The sequence below is a fragment of the Andrographis paniculata genome, unplaced genomic scaffold (genome assembly GCF_009805555.1).
Source record: "Andrographis paniculata isolate CXL003 unplaced genomic scaffold, ASM980555v1 Contig49END, whole genome shotgun sequence".
NCBI classification, from domain to species: Eukaryota; Viridiplantae; Streptophyta; class Magnoliopsida; order Lamiales; family Acanthaceae; genus Andrographis; species Andrographis paniculata.
Window position 1 is genome coordinate 3,412,208 of NW_026137583.1, and position 19,521 is coordinate 3,431,728.

At 28.5% G+C, this 19,521-nt stretch overlaps 1 protein-coding gene and 1 long non-coding RNA gene across 5 annotated transcripts; one reads left to right on the forward strand and one right to left on the reverse strand.

The window, feature by feature from the left end:
* Window positions 1-5,476: 5,476 nt before the first annotated feature.
* Window positions 5,477-8,162, reverse strand: LOC127253014 (uncharacterized). Of its 4 annotated transcripts, none has more exons than XR_007839179.1 (5): window positions 8,034-8,162; window positions 7,871-7,939; window positions 7,024-7,239; window positions 5,795-6,951; window positions 5,477-5,597 (listed from the first exon to the last, which is right to left on the reverse strand). It is a non-coding gene; the product is annotated as an uncharacterized LOC127253014 (long non-coding RNA). The 4 variants fall into 4 exon arrangements; XR_007839178.1 differs by having other exon boundaries at window positions 5,795-5,905; window positions 6,142-6,951; window positions 7,871-8,162; XR_007839177.1 differs by having other exon boundaries at window positions 7,871-8,162.
* Window positions 8,163-13,707: 5,545 nt separating this feature from the next.
* On the forward strand, window positions 13,708-15,054 carry LOC127252947 (spermidine hydroxycinnamoyl transferase-like). Its single transcript, XM_051277332.1, has one exon. It carries the CDS (start codon window positions 13,708-13,710, stop codon window positions 15,052-15,054), a length of 1,347 nt encoding a protein of 448 aa, XP_051133289.1.
* The last annotated feature ends 4,467 nt before the right edge of the window (window positions 15,055-19,521 follow it).

Consider the following 19,521-nt stretch of genomic DNA (forward strand, 5'->3'; position numbering starts at 1 on the left):
TAAAGTGCATAATTATATTTCTAAAAATAAAAATGACAAGTTATGTGGGACGAACGAAAAATAATAAATAGGGACAAATTATGTGGGACAGAGAGAGTATTATCTTATAAGAATAACTTATGAATATTTGATGTGATTTTTTTAACTATTAATTATAAATATTGATTTTTTTTTATAACGTGAAAATTCACAAACACTATTCGTTGAATGTGCTCTTTGTAAACTCCTAGCCGACTTATAGTATGCAAGCTATGTCCGATAAGAAAAGTCAGAAAAACAATATGAAATAGGCAAAACCTAAAAGCATCCTGAGTTTATCATAAGAATAATGATAAAATTTTAAAAAACATAAAACTTTGTCATGGGAATGTTAGGGTGTGTTTGTTCGTGGTTTTAGTTTTTTAGTTTAGATTTTTTAATAGTAAAAAACTGAATTTGAATAGTTATTTGATGTGATATAAATAGATGTTGATGTCATATTTTGAATGTAGAATAATTTTGTAGTATAATATAAAAAAAAAAAAAAAAAAGTTATTTGATATGATATTTTTATAGAGAAAAAAAAAATTTGAATAGTAAAAACTTACGGTAAAATCCACAAAAGAACACAATTATTAGGTAGGTTGTGTTTGTTTGTGGGGTTTTGAATTTATGTTTGGGTTGTGAATAGTAAAAGATTTTAATTAAATTTTTTTTTATTTTATTTTAGGTATTTACATTCTACTTTAATTGAAATTGTTAGTTCGTAATATAAAGATGTGTTCTACAGCTCACTAATGGCTTTATATTGCTATGATGTGATTTTTGTATGTAAAATTAAATTATGATCTTATATAATAAATAAAAATATATCCTCCCTCTGTCTTATAAATATAGTCTTAATTAGTTTGGACACGGAATTTGAAAAATATTGATATTATATTGGTAGTTGGTAAAAAATATGGATAAAAGACTTTTTTATCCTTACAAGTATATTAGTGTAAAAAATAGTGGCAATTGTGTAATAAAAATGAAAAAATATAAGTAGTTTTATGGTAATATAGTTATTTATGGAAATAAAACTATTGTTTTAGAACGGACAAAAATGGTAAATAATACTATTGTATTGGAACGAAGATAATATTAAATTTATTTTTTTTAATTGCCCAGCAAATTTGCATAATGCATTAGACCATCTTCAATTCATAATTCTATTTTTTTTTTTTTTTTCAAAATTTATATAACATTTTTCTATTTTGTGGATCTTTTTAATCATTCATCTTCAATCATACATTTTATTTTTACATAGTCAAAGAATATTTTCAATATATTATATTTTATATAGTTATTTTATTAAAATTTTGAAATTTACAAATATAATCAAATATTTAATATAAATATTAATTATAAAACTAAGGGTAAATTGTTTTTTTTAGTCTCGTAACTGGACCTCTTTATCATTTTAATCCCGTAAATGGAGCCTGTTGCAAACTAGTCCCATAAGTGAAAAATTTTCGCTGTTTTAGTCCTCCGGCGCCGGAGACGCCCGCGTGGCTCGCCGGAGGTGACGTGTCCGCCAGGTGTCCCGCAGGTTAGCGACACTTGGCGGACATGTGGATTTATTATTTTTTTCATTTTTTCTTAATTTTTTTAAATTTTTTTTAATTGGACTAAATAAAAAAATACAAATAAAATTAAAAATAAATTAAAAATAAGTTTAAAAAAAATTTAAAAAATAAAAAAATCCACGTGTCCGTCAGGTCAGCGACACCTGGCGGACACGTCACCTCCGCCAAGCCATGCGGACACTCCAGCACCGAAAAACTAAAACAACGAAAATTTTTCACTTATGAAACTAATTTACGACAGGTTCCACTTGTAGAACTAAAATGATAAGGGGACTAAACCAAATAGTTTAAACAGAAAAATAATAATAATTTTTTATTTGAACCGACCAGCTCATCGCCCGGATGATAATTGTATTTGTGTGATCGACGGTGGTTTACTTTAAATTGATGGTTACGGTCGTATGTATAAAATTATATATATATATATATATATCAATGTGGATGGAGAGTTTGTTACTTTAGTCACCAAATCAAACGACAAATTTCTACTATTCTGCCATTTTCAAAAATATACTTTTTCTATCATAAAATATTTTATCGTACATTATTTTGAATTAAATGCTACGCCTTTTGTTGGGCATCAAATCTTCTTTTTTGTTGTGATATTAGTATAATAATATTAAGGGAAAAATATCGCTTTTGATCCTAATATAATTAAAATTTATTAATTTTGATTTCAATATTAAAAACTCATCAATTTTAGGTCAATTATAAACAATTTTAATTAATTTTGGTCCGCCGTTAAAAAAACTAATGGAAATTGCTGATGTGGACGTAACGTAGGTGACGTGGCAGCTAACCTGGAAACTACACGCGGCTATATACAATTATACACGGTCATGTTGTCACATGGCCATGTATATTTCAATGTATAATTATACATTGTTGTGTTGTTACACGGCCATGTATCCTTCTGTTTTGGTTTAAATTTTTATTTTTTTTGTAATATTTTTCTATAAAAAATATTTTGAATTTAGAATAGTTGATATAGTTATATAATAAAAAAAAAAAGATCAATAGTAATCCTAATATAATTAAAATGTATTAATTTTAATTCAAATATAAAAATTTATAAGATATATTCTTTTGAAATATTTTGTCTAAAATTCTATTATTCATAAAAAAGTTTCTTCTTACAAACATCTAATTACACAAATATTTTTTTTATTTTTTGAAAATTATAGTAGTATTAAAAAATTAATTTATTATTTCAATACAATTATATATGTCTATATTGAAATTGTATTGAAATGTAAAATTAATTTTTAATACTATAATATACAAAAATAAAAAAAATAGTTGTGTAATTGAATGTTTTTAAAAAATTTATTTTTGGTAAATAATAGAATTTTTAAACAAACTCTTCCAGAATAACATACTCGATAAATATTTATATTTGAACTAAAATTGATATATTTTAATTATATTATAATTATTATTGATTTTTTTTCCATTTTAATATATGAACTATTTTAAATTCAAAATATTTTTTAAAATATATATATATAACAAAAAAATTAAATTTTAGGCCAAAACAGAAAAGTACATAGCTGTGTAGAATTATACATGGTTGTGTAACAACATGGCAATGTATAATTATATACTGAAATATACATGGTTGTGTGACAACATGGCCGTGTATAATTGTAAATGGCCGTGTAGTTTTCAGGTCAACTACCATGTCACCGCCGTTATATCAACGTCAGCAATATCCGTTAGTTTTTTAACGGTGGAATCAAAATTGATTGAAATTATTTATAATGAAATCAAAATTGATGACTAAAATTTTTTATAATAGGACTAAAATTAATGAATTTTTTATATTGGAACCAAGATTGATAATTTTAGTTATATTATGACCATAATTAATTTTTCTCTAATATTAATTAATAAATAAAAATATTAATTATTTTTACAACTAGTTATTATTTTATATTTTGTATATAATATGTATAAAGTAATATATATATATACTAGGTGTTTCTAGTGTGCTACTTGTGGGAAAATTTAAATTCGTAAATAAGATAATATTATATTTTTATTATAATTTTTTTGAGACAACAAATGAGAATCAAAATATTTTTAATATACCAAAAAAAATTATATTCGAACTTCTAGGGTAAAAAATACCCTAAACTATATATACAAAAACAATAAATGAACAAATTATACAAAAAAAAAAAAAAAAGAAAAGATAAAAATTGTTTTATTTAAAATTATAAAAAAAGAAAAATTAAATAAAGTGGGGATATATTCATTTACCATATGTCTGACTCAATACCTTTTTATTAAAACTATAATTTATATTCTTGAATATATATAAAATTAAAATATGATATATGCTTACACATACAGTTTTAAAGAAAAATGTTTTGAAATTAAAAATTAAATCAAAAAAGGTTACTAATAAAAAAAAAAAAAAGTAAACACACCCTAAGATTTAAAAAATAAAAAGTTAAAATTAATGTCAACCTGCATCTTACACTACCGGAAAATAAGTCATTTGGCGCAATTTTACGGTACCAAATTTATTATATTGGCGCAGTTTTGTTGCGGTCCATCTTCGGTAACTTGGTTCCAATTCAAGTAGTAACGGATTTTTCGTACCTCTAGTCAAAACAAGAATAAAAAATAGCGCTCAAAATGGCGCCTACAATCTAAAAAACATAAATGCAAATTATTGCGCCAAAAGCTTGCGCCAAGAAAATAAAATAAAATAAAGAATTTGTGGCGCCAAATTGCGCCACCGCAAATAAGAGAAAAAACCTAGACACCGAAAGGGTGGCCGAGCAACGCCGAGAAAGACGCAGACGGATGCCGAGTCGGCGGCGCGCAAACACAGAGAGGTTAGCGGAGACTCTTCAAGATGTTCCGGAACCTCCTTGAATATTCTGGAACATTCTAGATATCCCGAGATTGCCCCTCAATCGAATTGATGATATTATCAATTAGAATTAGATTATATGTATCTCTTTACTTAGATATCTTTATCCATATCTCTTCAGATATTTATATCTGTAGGTTAATAAGATATAGCAAATCCAAGTGTGGATTTGATAAGATATGGCGTATTCATATCTTGCTAAGATTTAGCATATCCATGATAGAGTAACTATATAAAGGGAAGGAGTCCTCACTTGTACTTCACTTCAATTTTGAATCAATAAAACACTCTTCTTTGCCGAGTGCATCTTATAGTGTTCTTGGTTTTAACGTGTGTTGGAGTCATGTGCGAGGCTGCACTAGCGAGTTTTCGAGGGAGTCGAAGAATCGCTAGGCCGACGGGAACGTGTTCGAGGAGGAACCAGAGCTTTGTTCCAAGGAGATGACGACAGACAAGTCAGTTGCTGAGTACGAGGTCGAGAACCAAGTTCATAGGGACCAGGAAGAACGCCAAGGATAAGGCTACTGAAGTCATGGGTCTTTTGACGGAAGGTTGGCTAAGGTGGAGCTGACTGTCGGAGATCACTACGATGGAGCTTGCTGAGGCGCTGAAGGCCGAGGTGGTCGCATTGAAAGACGTTGTGGCGGAGTGCAAAGTCCAGATCGTGAGGATGGAAAAAGTGAAGGTTGCGGAGCCTTCAAGAACAGAGCCCTCAAGGGTTCAAGAGGAGTTGGCAACGTTGAGGGCAATTTTAGTGGCACAATTGCCATACCCAACAAATAACCATTTATAATTATGCAAATTATGCAATAATCATGGCTATAATAGTTGACAATTATAATACATTATGCAATAATCATGGATTTAATAGTTGACAAAATTATAATACATTATCCAATAATCATGGATATAATATTTGACAATTATAATATATTCAGATTAAATTCTATTAAAAAAATAAATAAATCACATGAACGTAAAAGATAACAATATTATATTACTTATGTGGTTGTTTTACAAATAATTAGCCAAAGCTCAAACCTTCTTCTTGGAAGCCTTCGTGCAATGGAAAGTGACAGCAATGCCTTGTTAAAACATGATTGAAACTGCATTGAAAGTTCAGAAAATAATTTACTCAAATAAAATTGCTATCATCTAGCCTCTAATTTATAATCTCTATAGTTACTATCTATCTATATTTTAGGCAAAATGTTAGGCATTGATTAGTAGAAGATATCAGCTTGATATTCTCCCTTCCATTGTATCTTTATATACAGAAAGAAATAAGACTTGAGTAAGTTACCTTTTGTAAGAAATCTGGTCTGCCATGCTCTCTGTGCATGTTGTTCTGCATGTAGCATTCTTGGTTCTTCCTACATCCTCAATCATCTACTCTGGTTGCATCTTTAATTATCTGCAATAGACAAAAAAAGCAAAAGAGAGAAAAAACCAACATGGCCGTCTTAACTTCTTTTTAGTTTAACTTTTATAATTCTACTTCTGAGTCTTGTATCAAGAAGTTCCGGCAAGTTCACTGTCTTGTTCAAGGAATTAGCTTCTGAGGAAGAATACTTTTTAAACATTGTTGTGTTCTAAGGCATATAGTATAGTACTGAATGAATAAGGAACATAAATAATTAGAGGATGTACCGAGTAAATCTCCGAATCAAGAAGATAGAATTCCGCCTTTGCCCTGAAGCTCATGTTGCTTCTTCCGGGAGACATTATCGTTAATAGTTTTAGCTATACCGGAAGAGAAAGTATAGGACAGCAGCCAGGCCATAGATGTATTGAAGATCATAGACATTATTACATATAATGAATATATTAGAGCTATTACATATTATAGCCCACACACACCACAAGGAAGTACAAATTCTCTTCGAATATATTTCCAGTACAAATTCTCTTCGACAACTTCATAATTTAGAATAACAAATAATAGAACATCACAAAGCGAATTAAAATTACAGCAACACTAACAGAAATGTATGTATGTATGTATGTATAAGGAGAAAAGTCAGAATCTTTAAAGCCTTGCAACAGAGATTGTCAATCTATATGTATCATTGAAGAAGTATAAGCATTATAAATTGTATAGGATAAAAGTGGCGATTTACGATATTGCATCCATAGCACACAGTTCTAATTAGATATCTCTTTCCAAGAGTCTCATAATATAAATAAGACACACTACAAAAAAATATCAATTTTATAACAAAATTTTTCGTTGTTAAATCCACTTTTTCCGTTACTAATAATATTAGAGGTGGAATTACGTTAGCTACGTGAACTTTAGGAACGGAATTCCGTTACAAATATACTATTTTTTTGTAGTGACAATACTAAGGAGCCAACCATACCTGATCCTATGCTTGCAACGAATATGTCTTCTGCATAAGCAGCAAAACCAAGCCTCCATCCTACCGCTGTAAGACTTCATACGCAATGCCTTTTTTCCTGAAGAAACACCAAGCATTAGACTTCTGTTACAAAAAGGTGAGCTTCAAGATAACAACAAAGTTCTAGCACCTTAAATCTGGGTTCCTGTCCATCACAATTGATATTGCTTCCTTGACAGATATGTCATTGCTCTGTTCGTTCCAAGGGCAATGCATTAGTTAGCCATGTATTTAGAGAAATGACATATTCATGAAATGCAATCCCGCCTCCTAAAGAATTTTCTTGAATGCAACTCCAGCTATACTTTGGGGAACTTGGTTGCCATTCATGTCAGAAAATGCATAACTGAAAAGCACAAAAGTAAAAATCAAAATCCTTACAAATTGTAGGCGATGTTGAATGATTCTCAAGTTCAAAAAATCATGCATTATATATATATGTTCCAAAAGCATACATTTATATAGAAACTATAATAGATGCGTAACTGAAACAACACATTGCGATTCCCTTATTCAAGCATTTAGAATTCGAGAAAAATGATTGCATAACATTGCTTAGGGAACATTTAACAAGTTTTCACAAAGCCTCGAAAATTCAAAACTCTGCAACAACTAATAGATTGGGAAACATGAGAGGATTTCAGATTTTATTATTTTGTCAAGAAAACAAATGCTTCTAAAAGAGTGATAGTTAAACATTGTGTCGATTATAACGGTAACAATAGCAGTGCATAAATTTAGTAGCAGTTGCATATGTCTCCAGATCATGATCATAGAGGATAGAATCATCTCCACTTGTGCGATGTAACCTTAGTCCCAAACAATGAATAACAGGAGACAATGGGTTCTCATTGCAAACACCATGTAGCCTGAGTATAGCCACAATTAACTTTTCTGAGCATACCAACAAAACATATTCGTTTCAGTAACCTAACCTAATTCTTGAGGTACAGAGCCAGCTTTAGGTTGGAACTAACCTAATTGCCTCATTTCAGTATCCACGGTTCCACCATCATCTTCTCTGCTGCCGTCGCCGTTGCCGAGATCTGAAAAACTTTGTTACTCTAATTAGATTTGGCAAACATTTTCCCCATCTAGCAGTTCAACTCAAACATTCCTAATACACTAGAGAAACTTAACTATAAAAAGTGAATGGCTACACAAAACCAAATACAGTTATACATAGAGATAACGAATTGCAATTCGATAAAAGCTTCGTCGACTCAACCAAAATTAGAGTTCGGAGAAATGAATGAAGGGAGAAAGAAAGTTTTTATTTCAACACTCACTATACAGCTTCGAGAGAGGATTCCGGCGGCTTTATTTTGTAAGGCCATGTCATACTCCATTTATCCAGTTTTAACTCCAAATATGCAACTGGTACAGTAACTCCATTATTCACTATTATTCTTCAAATATTCAATTTTTCCTATTATTTTAAACAACTTTTTATTTTTATAATTTAAAATAAAAATTTTAAAAGTTTTAAAAAATAAAAATTAAATTTATAATTTTAAAAATTAAAAAAATTAAAAAATATATATATAGCAACGCCCAGTTTTTGGCGTTAGCGTTGCAAATTTTTGTCGTTAAATTTGGCGAACCCACGCCAAAAATACCAACCCAGCGCTATCCTAAGACGATTCCGGCGCCCTTCCCAAGAAGCCGAATGGTACTGCCGGGGAGACGAAGGTGTCGAATTATTATTTCAACTAATTTAAATTATAAACTTTAATTTTAAAGCTATGGGCGAAAATAGCAGTGACTCCTCTATTATTTAAAATAAAAAATAAAAAGCATGGTGCGAGAATTGGAGCCTTATAAATTTTATTTTAAAATAAATTTTATATTTATATTTTATTTTATTAGTAATTTAAAAATTAATACATTGTATTTTTTATTTTATAATTTATTTTAGTACTCAAATACTTTAAATTCATTAGATGAAATTGTATATATGCAAATTCAATGCAAAAGTTAAAAAAATAAATCAAAACAAACCATCATTGTACCGATAGATTCATATTTATATGTGAGCATACAAAATTAAATGCAAGAGCATACAAAATTTTCATTGTCTTCAAATAAAATAAATAAAAATTATTATGAGGCGCCGAAATTGACAACTATTTTTTTTATAATAATTTTTTTTAACATAAAGTTTCCAATTTCCGCACCATCATTTTATTTAAAAGGAATAGGCGCCGAAGTCCGGACCTTATTTCTTTTAATTAAAAAAGAAAATTAAGCAAATAACACAACGTATGCTATAATAAATAAGTATTTTTTTTATATAGAATAATAAGCGCCAACTTTAGCGCCTTTATATTTTATTTTTAAAAAAAATAAAAATTAGACATGTAAAACGGCACTTGAATAAAAAAAATATTATATAAGAAAAATATAAAGTCCGATATTCTGCGCCAAAGAGTAAGTATGTATATTTTGGTGCGAGGTTTGGCTACTAATGTTGTCCGTGCCATACTGCGCCACCTCACACCAAATGTAGTTTTTTTGGGTGGTGTCATATATATAGTTTTTTTTAAGAATACTAACATTCCAAAAAAATAAATACAAATATTTTCTATATTTTATATGTATGAAGAAATGTAAGTAAATGTATAGATTAATTTTAAAATATATAGAATTTACACAAATTATTAGTATAATTGTATTTCGAGATGTATATTATTCTTTACATACAATTTCACTTAATATTTTTCTTCCTTTTACTCCATTATCTATTATTTTAATAATCATATTGTCGTAGAAAGCAAAAAAAATAAGAAAGAACTATAAAAAATACATTACTTACTTTCATTTTGTATTTTGTAAAGAAAAAAAAAAAGAAGCGAATCTTCCTCATAATTTTTTATTTCAAAATAGAAATCCTATACCTAATAAAAAATAAATAAATAAATTTCGATAAAAATAAATGTAATTATATTATACAAAATAAATGTAGGGTGTGTTTGTTTGGGGGATTTTCCCTAAAATTTATTATTCATCAAAAATAATTTCTTCAAAAAAATATCAAATCAAATACTTATTTTTATCTTATACTAAAAATCAATTTTACATTCAAAACATCGCATCAACACCTATTTATATCACATCATAAAACTATTTCAATTCAAATTTTGTACTGTTCGAATCTCAACTCAAAATAGTAATTCCAACTCAAAATTTAAATCGCCAAACAAACACACCCGTAATATCATTATATAATAGAACTAATAAATTTAATAATGTTGTCTAAAATAATACTCCACTATAATAAAATAAATAATTATATCTATTAAATTTTTAGTACAATAGATAGAGATGAAAATAAATAATAAGGGAAGGGGTATTTATGTAATTTTATGTAGAGTTAAGGCATATATATGTAGTATTGATATTGATATTGATATTGATGTTGGTATGTTGTGTGTGTATGTACTAAATATAGATATAAGTGTGAATATGTAATATGAAATTATGAATTAGTGTGGGGATAACCTGGTGGTATGAAGATGGGTTCGTGATCGTGAGATTATGAGTTTAAACTTCAACGATTATCTGATTGAATTTATTGCATATCGATTTCACCATTCTGTTGAAGATCGTAAGTGAAAAATAATTTTGACGAAATATTTTTCGTTCTATATCCTTTAATATAACCCCTTTTAAATTGGCTTGTATAATCATATTATATTCGTACATATAGTTGGGGGAATTTTATCTTCGGATATAAATCCGTAATTTTTTAGAATATGTTAGTCATTGATTTCAACCAAACACATTCTCGACCAACTTCATGTATTTCCAATGACTAAAATGCAATTTGTATTGAACACATGAATTCGAACCTAGCCACGACCAGAATACAAAAACTGCGTAGGCGGTGGAGGCGTTCGGCGTCGTCGGCAGCGGAAACCAAATAGGGCTGAAATATTGAAAATGCAATAGCAGGAGAGAAAATAAATAAATAAATCTGCAGATGTAAAAAATGTCAAGGACTAAAATGCAATTTGTATTAAATTATGAATTTTAGATTTTCACCACCACGTGTTGTCCATTTATTGGTTCGACTGGATAGACAGTTAAGATTTTAGACCGATGATCCATGCATATAATATATATTAAAAATTGTATCGAAAAAAAAAAAAAATAATCAATTTGAGCTAAATCTAAATGCTATAGTGCTCTTATGGTTTTTTATCATAGACTTTAGGTTTCGTTGAATTAATTTAACATTCTATATGCAAACCGAAAAAAATGATTATAATAAATAAATTCAAAGCATAAATAATTTTTCTTCGATGAACAGATTCCAGTCTAATTGAATTTGATTCGAAAGACTATATATTTCAAGCCCCGTTGGATTTGATTTGGGAAAAACAAAAATCAATCAAATATAGATAATCTAAGTGAGAATACATAAAATAATAGCTGACATAATATTTTTTTAGAAATATATATATATATATATTATTGAAAAATCAAAGTTTAAATAATAAAAATTGTGAAAAGAAAATAATGTTAAATTATAAAACTTTATTTATTTATTTTTATTTTTATTTTTGCTCCGATGGAGTCATGTGGTTTCGGGTTGTGGTGGAGTTATCTCGTTTTCGGCCATTTTATTTTCAACTCCGGTGGAGTCATCTTATTTTATCTCCAGTGGAGTCATCTCGTTTTCGGTTCCGGAGAGTCATCTCGTTTTTTGCTCCGGTAGGTGAAGAATCAACTACTAATTTTATTTATGTTTTCTTTTTGCATTTATATTCAAATTTCTTATCAAACTCAAGTTGGTTTCTGATATACCACTTGAGTTTGAGGGGATGTTGAGATACTTTAGATATTCAGTTTTAGATTTCGTAGATTTATATATAGATTTGATCTTATTCGTAGATTAGATTAGTAATTGTATTGTCCATGTATAGGCTCTTATTTTGATGATTAATAAGACAATCTCATTATTTTTCCCCAAAATTTCTAACACTTTATAAGCACGAAGTACTTCATTTTTGTAGCAACTAAAGTAAAAATATAAGTTGATCAGAAATTTTACTACAATCACAGACTTCAATTATTACTTAAAAAGTATATTCCCTGCATATTTCTCTTTTATATTATTTTATATAAATTTTCATATTTATAAATTACACCATAACTTTAATTTATTTTTACATTATCACTAAAAAAATATATAATTCAAATTTTATTTATAAAATTATGTATATCTCTTTTTAAAAAATAAATTATATATTTTTTAAAAAAATTAAAAGTACACATCACTTTAAAAAAAAATTATGTATTACTCTTTTTAAAAAAAATTATGTATTAATTTTAAAAAATTATTTAAAAAAAATTATGTATTTTGTTCGTTTTACTGTAGACACGGGAATTTAGGAGGGGTATAATTAGTAAATAATTAAAAATATATTAGTGAAAATAATTATCGTATAATAAAAATAATTATAGATTAAGATTAAGATAACTTATTAATATAATTAAATTTTAAAAAATTATAAATTAAATTTTTTAAAATAAGATTAAAGTATATAATTCTTTTCCAAAAAAGAAAAGTGACAAAATAAGTGAGACGGACGGAGGAAGTAGAAATATGAACATGAGAAGTGGGACGAAGAGAGTATTATTTTTAAAAAATAAAATTATATATCACTTTAAAAAATAAAATAAAATTACATAAAAATACCCCAAAATAACAAAAATACATAAAATACTTCACTCTAAAAATAAAAATAGAACCCCCATAAATAGCTGAGAAAATAAGATTGAATTGGAGCCTCAATCCCTCCAATTTTTTGCCAACCCGCTGCATAAATGCAATGGCTTGGAAATAATCTAATAACCTAAAACAACTTGGAACTTGGCATGTATGGTGCCACGTCCCCAAACTTACCTTGCCAAAGCTCATGTATTTTGAATAATTTTTTTGCAATATAATTACTTTCTTCCCTTATATTATCATGATCAATATTTATTTTGCCTGTCAAATTTATTTACATTTTTCTTTTTAATTTGATCATCAAATTTACTCATTATTAATTTTGACAAAATCGACAAATCAATATTTATTTATTATACTTTATTCAACACTTATTTACGGTAAATATGATTATCTTTATTATATTCTCTATCCTCAATAAAAAATACCTCTAAACATTTTTTCCATAAAATATTATTTTTTAATATTCGTCCCGGACCCAAATGTTCTAAATTTATCGGAGGGATTTGGAGTATTGATTATTACTAAATACTTTCTCCGTCCCAAAACTAAAGTCTTATTGAGGTTCGGTATGAGATTTAAGGAATATTGATAGTGGGTAAAAACCACGAGTAAAAGACTTTTTTTGTCCTTGTGAGTGTATTGGTGTAAAAAATAGTGATATTTATATAATAATAATGAAAAAATAAGGATAATTTTATGGTGATATGTATATTTATGGAAATGAGACTATTGTTTTTAAATGGATAAAAATAATAAATAAGACTATTGTATCAGGATGGAGAGAGTAATTAATTTTCTTCTTTGATTGTAAAATTTAAGTTATTATTTGGACTGTCCTTATAGTTTATTAGGCTATGTATATACTCTCTATTACATATCTTGAAATTACTAGTAAAAGTACTAGCTTGGCCGCTCCAAACGTAAATAATTCTGATCGAACTAATCATCAAATCTTTACATTCTTGTGTAATTTTGATTTCCTAATTTCCCTAATATTTAAGACACTTGTGATCTATAACTCTAAAACTCTCTCTCATATACACCAACATTACCTTAGTTGTGTATGTGCCTAAAATGAAGATCAAATTGCAGTCTTCCATTCTTGTGAAACCAGCCGAGCCGACGCCCAATCAATCTCTGCCATTATCGGAGCTAGACATGGTTTCAGGCAATTATTTCGTGCCCTTAATCTACATCTACAAACCCTCCAAAGACCGTTCTTACACTTCCATTTTCGACACATTCCAAATGTCCTTAAGGAAAGTGCTGGTCCCATTTTATCCATTAGCCGGTCGCCTCAGCTTCGCCGGCGGCGGCGGGAATCTGCAGATCGACTGCAACGGCAAGGGAGTTGAGCTCACGGAAGCCATAGCCGATTCTGCGTGGGACGAGGTCAAAGAGACGGACTATGCTGACCTCATTCCGGCCGTCGATGCTGCCGCCGATTTTCCGGAGCTCCCTCTTCTGGCCGTCCGAATCACCGCCTTCAACGGCGGCGGAATTTGCCTCGGCGTCAGAATGTGGCACCCGGCGGCGGACGGACTCAGCGGCTCCCATTTCTACGCCGAGTGGGCGAGAATTGCGCGCGGGGAAACCCTGGAGAGCCACCCTTTTATTGATCGGAAACTGTATTCAGCTCCGGCGGCGGCGGCTCCGCCGCCGCCTCCGGAGTTCGAGAAACCGCCGATCCTGATCGGAGATTCTGGCTGCGAAAAGGAAATGAAAATTCCGATTTCGAAGGCGTTTCTGAGGCTGTCGAAGCCCCAAATTGAAACCCTAAAAAAGTCAGCAAACGAGAAAAGGGGTTCGTGCAGAGGAGGGTTTTCCCGCTTCGAGTCGATAACAGCACACATCTGGAGGTGCACGTGCAAGGCACGTGGCCACAAGCCCCACCAGAAAACACGGCTGACCACCTCCGTCGACATACGCCGCCGGGTGGACCCGCCGCTGCCGAGGACGTATTTCGGCAACGCGGTGGTCGACGTGGCCGCAGTCGACTGCGCCGGCGATCTGACGTCGAAGCCGCTGTCGTACGCCGCCGGGAGAATCAGAGAAGCTGTAAGCAAAGTCACTCCGGACTACATCAACACGACGGTGAACTTTCTTAAAAGCGTCGTCGGCTCATCCTCAGCCGTCGATGATAGCCTCGTATTCACCGGAAACCCTAATCTGACGGTGACGAGCTGGCTGTCGTTGGAGCTTAATGGGCTCGACTTCGGGTGGGGGAAAGAAGCTTACATGGCGCACGTGTCTGAAAATTGCGATGGGGACTTTGTGGTGATGCCCGATGATGAACACAATGACGATGACGACGATGAAGAAAAGAATAGGCATCGATCTGTGGTGGTGGCAGTTTGTCTTCAAGAAGCCCATATGGAACATTTCAAGAAAATTTTCTACCAAGACATAATCCAGGTTTAATTTAATCCTATTAAAAGATTTGAATGGCCGTTTAATAAAAAAATTTAAATTGTTTGGTATACGCATTATTGATTTATTTATCTACTATATATGAAAGTCAAACTCGAACTCGAAACCTAAGACTCTAATGATCCAAAAGACAGTCATATATCTCCTAGCACGGTTGACTTTTTGTATATAGATAAATAAATTAATCATGCGTATCCTGAACTGCTTAAACTTTTAGGTGAGACTATCATTTCAATCATCTAACAGCATCAAATTTAATTTGGAGACTTCTTTCCACAATTCGACATGAATAAATTAGCGGTTTGAATCCCAAATAAAATCTATCTATCATGATATTGAGAGTGTGTTTAATTTAATTTGTCCGAGGATTGTTAAATAATGGTTTTCTTTGTAGTACTATATAATATTGACCGCAATGGTGAAATGTGTTCAATTTGCTTGAAGAAACCAATCGACATTGTTTACGCTTATTTGGTTGGATAAATTTGAATTTTACTATGGATTTGAATTGCTTCGAAGTAATTGAAATAATTTATAATTTAAATTAATTGTTTGAATGTAAAAAGAATGCGAAATGGCAACATATTAAATACTCTCTCCGTGCTAAGCAAAATAAATTATAATTTTATTAATATTAAGTAAACTATTTAGTTATTTTAATCTTAATTTATAATTATTTTTATTATATAAAAATTAATTTTACTAATAATTATTTATTAATCATATTTTACCAAAATTCTTATGTCTACTGGACACTTTAATTGGGACGAGTAGTATATAAGTATTTTTAAAAAACATAAAATAAAATCAACAAATTTTGTAAATTTAAAATATATTGATTAATGGCAAAGGAAAATATACATATGATATATAAAGGCTGTGTTCTTTTAATTTTTTTTTACGAATTTTTTAAAAAAAAATTAATACACTATACACATATATTATTTTTATATTCTATATATAATTCTCTATGCTCACATAAAAATAAAAATAAAAAAAAAATTATTTTTCAAACATCTAACAAAACAAACACACCTAAAATTTTCTGAAAACATCCATTGGCGTATTTGATTTGCATTTCAAACTCTAATCAAACATTATTTATTTTTCATTATTTTTAATAAAAATATAATATTTATTTTCATAAAATATTTATTAAAAAACTATATAAATTAAAACCAAACAAAACCCCTAATAGTTAGAGGTTGGCAAAACTTTTCAAAGAATGGAACCGAATTTTTAATATTGCTTATTTGATATTTGTTAAGTTCAAAAATTAATTTCAGTTTTCAATATATTTTTGGTTCGAAACGAATATTATTATATTCAATATATTATTTTTAAAATTTTATTTATATAAATTAAATTATTATTATTATTATTTAAAATTAATAATAAAATTAGTTGAGCAGACCCAACTCAAACCATTCAGTTTCCTCTAAGGGGGAAATAGGGGAGGGTAATAGACATTCCCATAAAAATAAATAAAATAAAAAATAAAATAATAATAATAATAATAATAATGAAGAAGAGTTATCATCAAAAAACCAAAAAAATTATAAATAAAGGCCTTCAAACATTTTTTTTTATTACCTTATCAGTTTTTTCATTATCCTTATTCAAAATGTGTAGAACTGCACACATGTGTTACATCTTCGAAGAATCGTTTACTGTCAATAAAAATGGTAAAAAAAATTAATTTATTAATCATTACCAAAAAGAATTTAAAATGTAAAATTCTCAAATTTAAAATTTTAAAAAAATTCATATATGAATACAACTCAAATTCATTTTAAAATATCATGATTATCTATATATTTTTCAATCATTTAAACTTTTGTAACTTTTTATATCCAATTCCAATAAAATAACTAAAGAAAGTAACTATCTTTTCAACTAACTCTTGAACAAAAATATCAAAAATAAAAATTCTTCTGACAATGTATCAATTTATGTTTTTTTAATCATTTAAATTTCAAACCATCGATACTATAAATTCTAATAATTCCAATATTTCAAAATAATAATTATTATTATATGATATAATTATCACAATTTATATAAATTCATATTTAGAGTTAAAGATACTACTACTTTCGTCCGACTCTAAGGGTCTCATTTACTTTTTGTGTGTTGATCTTTGAATATTAATTGTTATATCAAAACGTAGTACAAATTAAGAAAAAATTGCAAAAGTACTTATATTAGTATCTTATAATACTAATAGGACAATATTTGTACAAAAATATTATACAAACATAAAGATATTTTTAATGTTAACTACAATGACGCAAAAAGTAAATATAACCCTTAGAAGCGGATTGGAGTGAACATTATATATAAATATTAAATATATATTATTCGATAAAATCATATAGAATTAAATAAATTATTATGGTCCCATGAGTTAAAAAGATAATTAATCATAGTATAGGTGTTAAAAAGAAATAATGTGAATGCTGAAATGAATAAAACGTAGGCAAAAGAGATAAAGAAAATACTCCCTCCTTCCACACACAAAGTAAACATTTATTTTTAACGCAATGTTTAAGAAATAATGGGTAATTAAAAGTAGTGTAATGACATTTTTGTCTTTACCTTTTGGTATAAAAGTAATAATGTAATGTAAAGTAAGAGTATTTTTGGAAAAAATTGAAGCATTTAATTAAATATTTACTTTGTAATTAAACGTCTCAATATAGAAATATGTATACTTTTTAACTGAACTGAGGGAGTAATATAATGGAAATAACAATGAGAACAAATGCTCTTTAAAGTTATAGTTGAAATCAATTCATATTAAAGTATCTCGTACAATTATGTATTACCTTCACACAATTATTTATATTATCTCTTGAAGTAATATCATAATTCATATACCTTCGACTAATTATATTTTACACATGAATCCCACGTTTTTTACATTATATCTATATATGTGTATATATTCTTTCCGTCACAAAAAATAGCACATTTTAAATGGGCGTAGAGATGAAAAAAATAAATATTTTATTAAAAAAATAAAATAATAAATAATTAAAGGTATTTTTGGAAATTAATTATATGAAATGAAGAAAAACAATGTGATAAAAGTAGGGACGACTCATAGCGAGGAGGATGAGCACCTGCTCAGCGCCCCTAATTAATAGATAGTCCATAATTTAAAATGTTATTTATTATTATTATTATTAAATTTTAACTTTAGTTTATATTAGTTTTTACATAATTATCTAATTTAATTTTAAAATTAAATTTTAAATTCTAATAATATATTTTTCTTTTCCTTTTTCTTCCTAATCACACCTCACAATATCTTTACAAATTTAATCGTCGTCTATACTTCTTTACCTCACACCCTATCACATTGCGCCCACCAACTCAGACTAAACCCGCATCACCTAATCGACATGGTCCAGATCATTACGCTTAACCTCTTGTTCAATTGACGCCAATCAGTGATATTATTTTAAAAACACGTTTTAATCATGTGTTTATATAAGACCTATAATTTGTTTTCGATCGGGGCTCCAAAAAAATTTGAGACGGCTCTGAATAAAAGTAGTAACAATTATGGTAAATAAGTGTTGAATTGAAAATAATATTTAAATGTAGAATATTTAAATCTGTCAAGATTAGTAATGAGATAAATTTATTGAGTAGACGAAAAATAAATATGAAAGTAAATTTGACTGACGGATGAAATATATATACGTGTGTATGACTCAATCAAATTCTTCTCATATATAATAATAATAATAATAATAATAATAATAAATAGATCACTTTTAAATAAATTATTATAGGTCACTTCGGTAGTTGAGCCGGATAAATTCAATTCTAGCTGGATCAAATTAATGTCAAAGTTATATACTACATACGACTATTTATACTATTAAGTTATAAATACTACTACAACAACTACTACTAAATAATAATAATAATAATAATAAATATAGTCCCACGTGTCCTGTTTTTTTCAATTTCAATGATTAAAATAATAATAAATAAATAAATAAATATTAAGGAACTAATTGATTTACATACATATTTTTTAAATTTTTGGTACTATTTACCAAGGATAACTAAAAATCAAAAACAAAAAGTATACACTAAGGAGGTGTATTCGATCACACTTTATAGGATTTAGGATTTTGTTGGACATTTTAAATTTGAGTATATTCAATTCAAATTTTTAAAAGTCTTTTCGGAATTATTCAATGAAGATCTTTTAAAGTCTTTTAAAATTTCGATGTATTCAATTCAAACTTTTAAAAGTTTTTCAAAATTATGAGGTATTCAATCTGAATTTTTAAAAATCTTTAAAAATCTTAGATATTCAATAATTCATAAATTTTAAAAATCTATAGATTTTATTGGTTTTTAATGAAAAATTCTGAAAATTTTGTATAGTAAAAAATCTTTCTTCATAAGCAGAGATTTTAATGAATTTTTTAAATT

What these genes read in the sequence shown, in the direction of transcription:
- LOC127252947 (XM_051277332.1), top strand. Translation starts at nt 13,708, where the DNA reads ATGAAGATCAAATTGCAGTCTTCCATTCTTGTGAAACCAGCCGAGCCG.